The sequence below is a fragment of the Labrus mixtus genome, unplaced genomic scaffold (assembly GCF_963584025.1).
Source record: "Labrus mixtus unplaced genomic scaffold, fLabMix1.1 SCAFFOLD_61, whole genome shotgun sequence".
In the NCBI taxonomy this organism is placed as follows: Eukaryota; Metazoa; Chordata; class Actinopteri; order Labriformes; family Labridae; genus Labrus; species Labrus mixtus.
This window is the reverse complement of record NW_026870367.1, coordinates 130,001-140,000: the sequence shown is the minus strand read 5'-3', so window position 1 is coordinate 140,000 and position 10,000 is coordinate 130,001. Positions and strand designations below refer to the sequence as shown.

Here is a 10,000-nt window from a genome sequence, read left to right as displayed (position 1 = left end):
CACTGAGTGATGCTAACGCTAACCCATAAAGTAAAGATGCTAACGCTTACCCTGAAAGTAAAGATGCTAACGCTAATGCTAACCCATAAAGTAAAGATGCTAACGTGAATGCTAACCCATAAAGTAAAGATGCTAATGCTAACCCTTAAAGTAAAGATGCTAACACTAACCCTTAAAGTAAAGATGCTAATGCTAACCCATAAAGTAAAGATGCTAACGCTAACCCATAAAGTAACGATGCTAACGCTAACCCTTAAAGTAAAGATGCTAATGCTAACCCTTAAAGTAAAGATGCTAACGCTAACCCATAAAGTAAAGCGTTAGCTCGCTGCTGCTCTAAAACAGTGACATGTGACAGGTGACAGGTGACATGTGACAGGTAACAGGTGACAGGTGACAGGCGACAGGTGACATGTGACAGGTGACATGCGACAGGTGAGATGTGACAGGTGACAGGTGACATGCGACAGGTGACAGGTGACATGCGACATGTGACAGGTGACAGGTGAAATGTGACATGCGACAGGTGAAATGTGACAGGTGACAGGTGACATGTGACATGTGAGATGTGAGATGTGACAGGTGACAGGTAAAATGTGACAGGTGACATGCGACAGGTGAGATGTGACAGGTGAAATGTGACAGGTGACAGGTGACAGGTGACCGGTGACAGGTGTAAACACACCTTTGCGGCCTCCACCATCTTGGCCGTTGCGTCGGCGAGCAGTTTGGCAGCTGACAGCAGCTTCCTGGAGTTCTCCAGGTCAGACTCTCCTTCAGCGTCCATCTTGATGGCGTTGACCAGATCAGAAGTAGCCTGGGCGAGGATACGAGCCTGACGCACCATTTCACCTGCAGGGGGCAGCAACACATGAAATGAAGCCAGAATACCCATCTGACCTCAGGTGAGTCACCTGGAGGAGGAGCCTAAACATAAAGTCTCCGCCCACCTGCGTCTCCCATGGAGCTGAAGATATTCTCGGTGACGTCTAAGATTCGGTCTGTGGCTTCTCCATGTCGTCCGATCGGATGTCCGCCGCTGGCGTACTGTTTTATGTGCTGCAGCAGCTCGTTCAGCGCATGAGTCACACCTGTGGCGGCCACGCCCACCTGCTTCAGGAGCCCCTCATCATTGGTTGCTCCCTGGGACGCCTCCACACAGCCTTCCACTGATTTAGCCACGAGCTTCCCCGCTTCAATGAGCTGCTCCTGACACACCGGCGAGCTGATGGTGGGAGCGACCACCTGAAGGACACACGATGCATTCACTGACAGCAGGAAACCAGAGACACAGGTGTGAATGTCTCTCAGGTAAACTCACCCGAGTGCAGGCGACCAGCTGAGACGTGGACAGAGCACACTGAGTGGCTGCAGCGATGACTCTGTTCTGCTGGGCGGAGTCTTCGCTCTTCTGAGCCACGTTCTTCGCCTTCAGCACCAGCGCCGCCGCCGCGTTAGCCACTGCTTTAGCTAGCTGCATTAGCATGTCCTGCAATAATAAACTGTAGTTAGCATCAGTTAGCACTGAACACTGAATTACAAAGATTCATGAAATGACCTGAAGATCATTAAACCTGCGTTCTCTCTAATGTCCAGCAGGGGGTGCCTGGTTGCATAGAATCTAAATGTTCATTTATTCCCTCAGTATCATTTTATGGTCTCTGTAGTTTCTTCTTATGGTCTCTGTAGTTTCAAGTCTTCATCATCACAGCACGATGTTCATTCATTAAATAATGGTCCAGAAAGAGGGGGAGGAGCTACTGACAGGTCGCTATCATGGCAACCTGAAACGACTTGTTCAGAGTTTGGTCAGACTAAAAGAAGCTCTGAGGAGATGCTGTTCATGTTTAAGGTGACAACGTTTGTCAAAGGAACTGACCATATATGGACAAGAGGGCGGAGCTGGACCTGATGATCAGATAAACTGACACCTGAAGAAATTATTCAACAGGAAGTCTGAGCTGTCAGCTGATCTCTGATCACCTGTTTGGATATTAGGTCACCTTTGATTGACAGATATATTGGTGGACTCTGATTGGTCAGAACTTTGATTGACAGATGTATTGGTGGACTCTGATTAGTCAGAACTTTGATTGCCAGATGTGTTGGTGATTGGTGTTGTGATTGTGATAGCTGTGTGACTTGATTGTGATAGCTGTGTGACTTTCTCCATGACAACAGTTTATTTGAAGAGTTCCAGTCAGGATTTAGAGTCCACCATAGCACTGAGACTGCACTAGTTAGAGTTACAAACGATCTACTTCTAGCCTCAGACAGGGGACTTCTGTCTGTCCTCGTCTTGTTAGATCTTAGTGCTGCTTTTGACACCATTGACCATCGGATCCTGTTGTACAGACTGGAGCATTTGCTTGGAATTACAGGGACTGCTTTAAGTTGGTTTGAATCCTACTTATCAGACCGATCTCAGTTTGTACATGTTAATGATGAGTCCTCTATGCACACTAAAGTTTGCCATGGAGTCCCACAAGGTTCAGTGCTTGGACCAATTCTTTTTACATTATATATGCTTCCTCTGGGAAATATTATGAGGAAACACTCCATACAGTTTCATTGTTATGCAGATGATACTCAGCTTTATGTATCAATGAAGCCCGATGGTACCAGTCAGTTATGTCAGCTAGAAACATGCCTTAAGGACGTTAGGACCTGGATGACCAGAAATTTTTTGCTACTTAACTCAGACAAGACTGAAGTTATTGTGCTAGGCCCTAAGAACCTCAGAGAGACTTTTTCTAGTGATGTGACTGTCCTTAATGACATCAGCCTGGCATCTAGCACCACTGTTAGGAATCTAGGAGTTATTTTTGATCAAGATATGTCTTTTAGCTCTCACATCAGTCAAGTTTCAAGAACAGCCTACTTTCACCTTCGTAATATATCCAAGATCAGGAATATCCTGTCGCAAAGTGATGCAGAAAAACTAGTTCATGCATTTGTTACCTCCAGACTGGATTATTGTAACTCTCTTTTGTCAGGGTGCTCTGGCAAATCTCTAAAGACTCTTCAACGGGTCCAGAATGCTGCAGCTCGTGTACTGACCAGAACCAGGAAATGGGACCACATTACTCCTGTCCTGGCTTCTCTGCACTGGCTCCCTATACAGTCTAGAATAGAATTCAAGATCCTTCTTCTCACCTACAAAGCTCTAAATGGCCAGGCACCATCTTATCTTAAGGAGCTACTAGTGCCGTACTGTCCCTTGAGAGCGTTGCGGTCCCGGAGTGCAGGCCTGCTGGTGGTACCTACAGTCTCCAAGTGTACTATGGGGGGTAAAGCCTTCAGTTATCGGGCTCCTCTCCTCTGGAACCGCCTTCCAGCCGGGGTCCGGGAGGCAGACGCAGTCTGTATTTTTAAGATTAGACTTAAAACTTTCCTTTTTGATAAATCTTATAGTTAGGGCTGGTGCTGGTGTAGACCAGCTCTTAGTTATGCTGCTATAGGCTTAGACTACCGGGGGAACTGGCACCCTGAGCTCCTCTCTCTCTCTCTCTCTCTCTCTCTCTGCATATACAGTACATCATATTACTGCATGTATCTATCTATAAATCTCAGTCACTAACCACCTACTTTCCTGGGAGCTCTTGAGCTCCCCTAGGCTCCTCAAGATCATCGGTTGACGGCTTGCCAGAACAACCCCCACCCCACCACTACCCCCTCCCCACCGGATCGTGGGTTGGCGGCCTGCCAGAACAACCCCCCACACCCCCTCCCCTCCCCACCGGATTGCTGATGGACGGTCTACCTCCCCCCACCCCCTTGCTCTCTATCCCTCTTCCTGCATCTTATCCCATCTCTCCCCCTATCCCTTTCCAAGCCCGGCGCAGTCTAGGCCTGTGAAGACTGTTTCGTCATGAGCCGGGGATCCGGCCGAAGATTTCTGCCTTTTAATAAGGCAGTTTTTTCTTACCACTGTAACTTTTGCTGCTTTGCTAAAGTGCTCATGATGGATAGGCCGGATCTTTGTAACATAGCAATAAGTAAGGTCTTTTACCTGCTTTTTATAACATAACAATGAGTAAGGTCTTTTACCTGCTTTTTGTAACATAACAATGAGTAAGGTCTTTTACCTGCTTTATGTAACATAGCAATAAGTAAGGTCTTTTACCTGCTTTTTGTAACATAACAATGAGTAAGGTCTTTTACCTGCTCTTTTGTAATGTTAACAGACAATGAGTAAGGTATTTTACCTGCTTCTTGTAAAGTGTCTCGAGATAACACTTGTTATGAGTTGACGCTATACAAATAAAAGTTGATTGATTGATTGATGATGGTGGACTCTGATTAGTCAGAACTTTGATTGACAGATGTATTGGTGATTGGTGGACTCTGATTGGTCAGAACTCTGATTGACAGATGTATTGGTGATTGGTGGACTCTGATTGGTCTGTCTTGAGGACAGGTGTGTTACCGTCATGTGAGAGTTGGAGCTGACTCCCCACCTGTTCCCTCTGACTGATCCTCTACCTACAAACTTACACATGTACACACACACACACACACACACACGTTAGCTTCGTCTCAGAGCGGCGCTCTCACCTGGAACTGAGGGTCAGTGTCGGTCTCTCCGATGTGAGACAGCAGCTCTCCGCTTGCCTGACCCACGTTTCCTGCAGCCTGCAGCAGGATCTGACGAGGCTGCACATACACAACGAGACACAGGTGAAACAGGTGAGAGACAGATGAGACAGGTGAGAGACAGGTGAAACAGGTGAGACAGATGAGACAGGTGAGACAGATGAGACAGGTGAGAGACAGGTGAGACAGGTGAAACAGGTGAGACAGATGAGACAGGTGAGAGACAGGTGAGACAGGTGAAACAGGTGAGAGACAGATGAGACAGGTGAGAGACAGGTGAAACAGGTGAGACAGATGAGACAGGTGTGAGACAGGTGAGACAGATGAGACAGGTGAGACAGGTGAGACAGATGAGGCAGGTGAGACAGATGAGACAGGTGAGACAGGTGTACCTCAGTGTTGGCGGGCTGTGCCGTCTTTAACATGTCAGAAACAGCACACGCCAGGTTCTTGGCGGCGCCGAGCAGCTGCTGACCGTTTCCTCCTTCATCGTCCATCAGAGCGGCCAACAGCTTCACGCCCTTTGACATCTCAGTCAGGTTAGACGAGATGGTCGTGACGGCACAGCCCACCGCCGTGTAGTCCGTCTCTGCAGGGTCACCTGCAGTGAGATTGACCATGGAGGCGGTGCCTGCTGTGATGGCGTCCACCTGAGAGTGGATCTCATGTTTGGACTCGTCCATCTTGTTTTTACGCCACGCTTGAGAAGCCTGGGACAAAGACAGAAATATGACATCATCCAGGTGAGACAGCAGGTCAAAGGTCAAACAGAGATAGAAATATGACATCATCCAGGTGAGACAGGAGGTCAAAGGTCAAACAGGTGAAATCAGGTAAAGTCTCACGGCATCTGTTCCCAGCGGGGGCAGGGTGTCGAAGTCGTCCAGAGACGCCTGAGCCGCCTGAACGGCGTTCATACTGGAGTTAATGGTTCCAGTGAGAGCCTGCTGGGCCGACGTCTGAGGAGAGACGATTCATTATGACATCATCCGAACAAACAATCAACAGAGAGTGAGTGTGTGTGTGTGTTCCTGTGTGTGTGTGTGTGTGTGTGTGTGTGTGTGTTCCTGTGTGTGTGTGTGTGTGTGTGTGTGTGTGTGTGTGTTCCTGAATGTGTGTGTGTGTGTGTGTGTGTGTGTGTGTGTTCCTGTGTTCCTGTGTGTGTGTGTGTGTGTGTGTGTGTGTGTTCCTGTGTGTGTCTGTGTGTGTGTGTGTGTGTGTGTGTGTGTCTGTGTGTGTGTGTGTGTGTGTTCCTGTGTGTGTGTGTTCCTGAATGTGTGTGTGTGTGTGTGTGTGTGTGTTCCTGTGTGTGTGTGTGTGTGTGTGTGTGTTCCTGAATGTGTGTGTGTGTGTGTGTGTGTTCCTGTGTGTGTGTGTGTTCCTGTGTGTGTGTGTGTGTGTGTGTGTGTGTGTGTGTGTGTGTGTGTGTCTTCCTGTGTGTGTGTGTTCCTGACTGTGTGTGTTCCTGTGTGTGTGTGTGTGAGTGTGTGTGTTCCTGTGTGTGTGTGTGTGTGTGTGTGTGTGTTCCTGTGTGTGTGTGTGTGTGTGTGTGTCTGTGTATGTGTGTGTGTGTTCCTGAATGTGTGTGTGTGTGTGTGTGTGTTCCTGTGTGTGTGTTCCTGAATGTGTGTGTGTGTGTGTGTGTGTGTGTGTGTGTGTAAGTGTTCCTGTGTGTGTGTGTGTGTTCCTGTGTGTGTGTGTGTGTTCCTGTGTGTGTCTGTGTGTGTGTGTGTGTGTGTGTGTGTGTGTGTGTTCCTGTGTGTGTGTGTCTGTGTGTGTGTGTTCCTGTGTGTGTGTGTTCCTGTGTGTGTGTGTGTGTGTGTGTGTTCCTGTGTGTGTCTGTGTGTGTGTTCCTGTGTGTGTGTGTCTGTGTGTGTGTGTTCCTGTGTGTCTGTGTTCCTGTGTGTGTGTGTTCCTGTGTGTGTGTGTCTGTGTGTGTGTGTGTTCCTGAATGTGTGTGTGTGTGTGTGTGTGTGTGTGTGTGTGTGTGTGTGTGTGTGTTCCTGTGTGTGTGTGTGTGTGTTCCTGACTGTGTGTGTGTGTGTGTGAGTGTGTGTGTTCCTGTGTGTGTGTGTGTGTGTGTGTGTGTGTTCCTGTGTGTGTCTGTGTGTGTGTGTTCCTGTGTGTGTGTGTGTGTGTGTCTGTGTATGTGTGTGTGTGTTCCTGAATGTGTGTGTGTGTGTGTGTGTGTGTGTGTTCCTGTGTGTGTGTGTTCCTGAATGTGTGTGTGTGTGTGTGTGTGTGTGTGTGTGTGTGTGTGTTCCTGTGTGTGTCTGTGTGTGTGTGTGTGTGTGTGTGTGTTCCTGTGAGTGTGTGTCTGTGTGTGTGTGTTCCTGTGTGTGTGTGTGTTCCTGTGAGTGTGTGTTCCTGTGTGTGTGTGTTCCTGTGTGTCTGTGTGTGTGTGTGTTCCTGTGTGTCTGTGTGTGTGTGTGTGTGTGTGTGTGTGTGTGTGTGTGTGTGTTCCTGTGTGTCTGTCTGTGTGTGTGTGTGTTCCTGTGTGTGTGTGTGTGTCTCTGTGTTCCTGTGTGTGTGTGTGTTCCTGTGTGTGTGTCTGTGTGTGTGTGTGTGTGTGTGTGTGTGTTCCTGTGTGTCTGTGTGTGTGTGTGTGTGTGTGTGTGTGTTCCTGTGTGTGTGTGTTCCTGTGTGTGTGTGTGTGTGTATGTGTGTTCCTGTGTGTGTGTTCCTGTGTGTCTATGTGTGTGTGTGTGTTCCTGTGTGTCTGTGTGTGTGTGTGTGTTCCTGTGTGTGTGTGTGTGTGTGTGTGTGTTCCTGTGTGTCTGTGTGTTCCTGTGTTTGTGTGTTCCTGAATGTGTGTGTGTGTGAGTGTGTGTGTGTGTGTGTTCCTGTGTGTGTGTGTGAGTGTGTGTCTATGTGTGTGTGTGTGTGTTCCTGTGTGTGTGTGTGTGTGTGTGTGTGTTCCTGTGTGTGTGTGTGTTCCTTTGTGTGTGTGTGTGTGTGTGTGTGTATGTGTGTTCCTGTGTGTGTGTTCCTGTGTGTCTGTGTGTGTGTGTGTGTTCCTGTGTGTCTGTGTGTGTGTGTGTGTTCCTGTGTGTGTGTGTGTGTGTGTGTGTGTTCCTGTGTGTCTGTGTGTGTGTGTGTGTGTTCCTGTGTGTCTGTGTGTGTGTGTGTGTTCCTGTGTGTCTGTGTGTGTGTGTGTGTTCCTGTGTGTGTGTGTGTGTGTGTGTGTGTGTGTGTGTGTGTGTTCCTGTGTGTCTGTGTGTGTGTATGTGTGTTCCTGTGTGTGTGTTCCTGTGTGTCTGTGTGTGTGTGTGTGTTCCTGTGTGTGTGTGTGTGTGTGTGTGTGTGTTCCTGAATGTGTGTGTGTGTGTGTGTGTGTTCCTGTGTGTGTTCCTGTGTGTGTGTGTGTGTGTGTGTGTGTGTCTTCCTGTGTGTGTGTGTTCCTGACTGTGTGTGTTCCTGTGTGTGTGTGTGTGTGAGTGTGTGTGTTCCTGTGTGTGTGTGTGTGTGTGTGTGTGTGTGTGTTCCTGTGTGTGTGTGTGTGTGTGTCTGTGTATGTGTGTGTGTGTTCCTGAATGTGTGTGTGTGTGTGTGTGTGTGTTCCTGTGTGTGTGTTCCTGAATGTGTGTGTGTGTGTGTGTGTGTGTGTGTGTGTGTGTGTAAGTGTTCCTGTGTGTGTGTGTGTGTGTTCCTGTGTGTGTCTCTGTGTGTGTGTGTGTGTGTGTGTGTGTGTTCCTGTGTGTGTGTGTCTGTGTGTGTGTGTTCCTGTGTGTGTGTGTGTGTGTGTGTGTTCCTGTGTGTGTCTGTGTGTGTGTTCCTGTGTGTGTGTGTCTGTGTGTGTGTGTTCCTGTGTGTCTGTGTTCCTGTGTGTGTGTGTTCCTGTGTGTGTGTGTCTGTGTGTGTGTGTGTTCCTGAATGTGTGTGTGTGTGTGTGTGTGTGTGTGTGTTCCTGTGTGTGTGTGTGTGTGTGTGTGTGTGTGTTCCTGTGTGTGTCTGTGTGTGTGTGTTCCTGTGTGTGTGTGTGTGTGTGTGTCTGTGTATGTGTGTTCCTGAATGTGTGTGTGTGTGTGTGTGTGTGTGTTCCTGTGTGTGTGTGTTCCTGAATGTGTGTGTGTGTGTGTGTGTGTGTGTGTGTGTGTGTGTGTGTGTGTGTGTGAGTGTTCCTGTGTGTGTGTGTGTGTGTGTGTTCCTGTGTGTGTCTGTGTGTGTGTGTGTGTGTGTGTGTGTGTTCCTGTGTGTGTGTGTGTCTGTGTGTGTGTGTTCCTGTGTGTGTGTGTGTGTGTTCCTGTGAGTGTGTGTTCCTGTGTGTGTGTGTTCCTGTGTGTCTGTGTGTGTGTGTGTTCCTGTGTGTCTGTCTGTGTGTGTGTGTGTGTGTGTGTGTGTGTTCCTGTGTGTCTGTGTGTGTGTGTGTGTGTTCCTGTGTGTGTGTGTGTGTGTGTGTGTGTGTTCCTGTGTGTGTGTGTTCCTGTGTGTGTGTGTGTGTGTATGTGTGTTCCTGTGTGTGTGTTCCTGTGTGTCTATGTGTGTGTGTGTGTTCCTGTGTGTCTGTGTGTGTGTGTGTGTTCCTGTGTGTGTGTGTGTGTGTGTGTGTGTGTGTGTGTTCCTGTGTGTCTGTGTGTTCCTGTGTTTGTGTGTTCCTGAATGTGTGTGTGTGTGAGTGTGTGTGTGTGTGTGTGTTCCTGTGTGTGTGTGAGTGTGTGTCTATGTGTGTGTGTGTGTGTTCCTGTGTGTGTGTGTGTGTGTGTGTGTGTTCCTGTGTGTGTGTGTTCCTTTGTGTGTGTGTGTGTGTGTGTGTATGTGTGTTCCTGTGTGTGTGTTCCTGTGTGTCTGTGTGTGTGTGTTCCTGTGTGTCTGTGTGTGTGTGTTCCTGTGTGTGTGTGTGTGTGTGTGTGTGTTCCTGTGTGTCTGTGTGTGTGTGTGTGTGTTCCTGTGTGTCTGTGTGTGTGTGTGTGTTCCTGTGTGTCTGTGTGTGTGTGTGTGTGTTCCTGTGTGTGTGTGTGTGTGTGTGTGTGTGTGTGTGTGTGTTCCTGTGTGTCTGTGTGTGTGTATGTGTGTTCCTGTGTGTGTGTTCCTGTGTGTCTGTGTGTGTGTGTGTGTTCCTGTGTGTCTGTGTGTGTGTGTGTGTGTGTTCCTGTGTGTGTGTGTGTGTGTGTGTGTGTGTGTGTGTGTGTGTTCCTGTGTGTCTGTGTGTGTGTGTGTGTGTTCCTGTGTGTCTGTGTGTGTGTGTGTGTTCCTGTGTTTGTGTGTTCCTGAATGTGTGTGTGTGTGTGAGTGTGTGTGTGTGTGTGTTCCTGTGTGTGTGTGTGTGTTCCTGTGTGTGTGTTCCTGTGTGTCTATGTGTGTGTGTGTGTGTGTGTTCCTGTGTGTCTGTGTGTGTGTGTGTGTGTGTGTGTTCCTGTGTGTGTGTGTTCCTTTGTGTGTGTGTGTGTGTGTGTGTGTATGTGTG

At 48.4% G+C, this 10,000-nt stretch overlaps 1 protein-coding gene across 12 annotated transcripts in view; it reads right to left on the bottom strand.

The window, feature by feature from the left end:
• tln1 (talin 1) overlaps positions 1-10,000 on the bottom strand; it is a 100,884-nt gene that overhangs the window by 45,880 nt on the left and 45,004 nt on the right. For 11 of the 12 annotated variants that reach the window (XR_009672804.1, XR_009672802.1, XR_009672806.1 and 8 more), the window contains 7 exons: positions 5,442-5,555; positions 4,989-5,306; positions 4,558-4,656; positions 4,430-4,492; positions 1,322-1,489; positions 951-1,245; positions 686-852 (listed from right to left, as the gene is read on the bottom strand). Coding sequence is in view for 4 of the 12 variants with exons in the window: in XM_061034615.1 (XP_060890598.1) it covers positions 686-852; positions 951-1,245; positions 1,322-1,489; positions 4,430-4,492; positions 4,558-4,656; positions 4,989-5,306; positions 5,442-5,555 (1,224 nt within the window). In the remaining 8 variants the exon portion in view is untranslated. The remainder of the gene's footprint in view (positions 1-685; positions 853-950; positions 1,246-1,321; positions 1,490-4,429; positions 4,493-4,557; positions 4,657-4,988; positions 5,307-5,441; positions 5,556-10,000) is intronic. The other variant, XM_061034614.1, reaches the window with a different exon arrangement.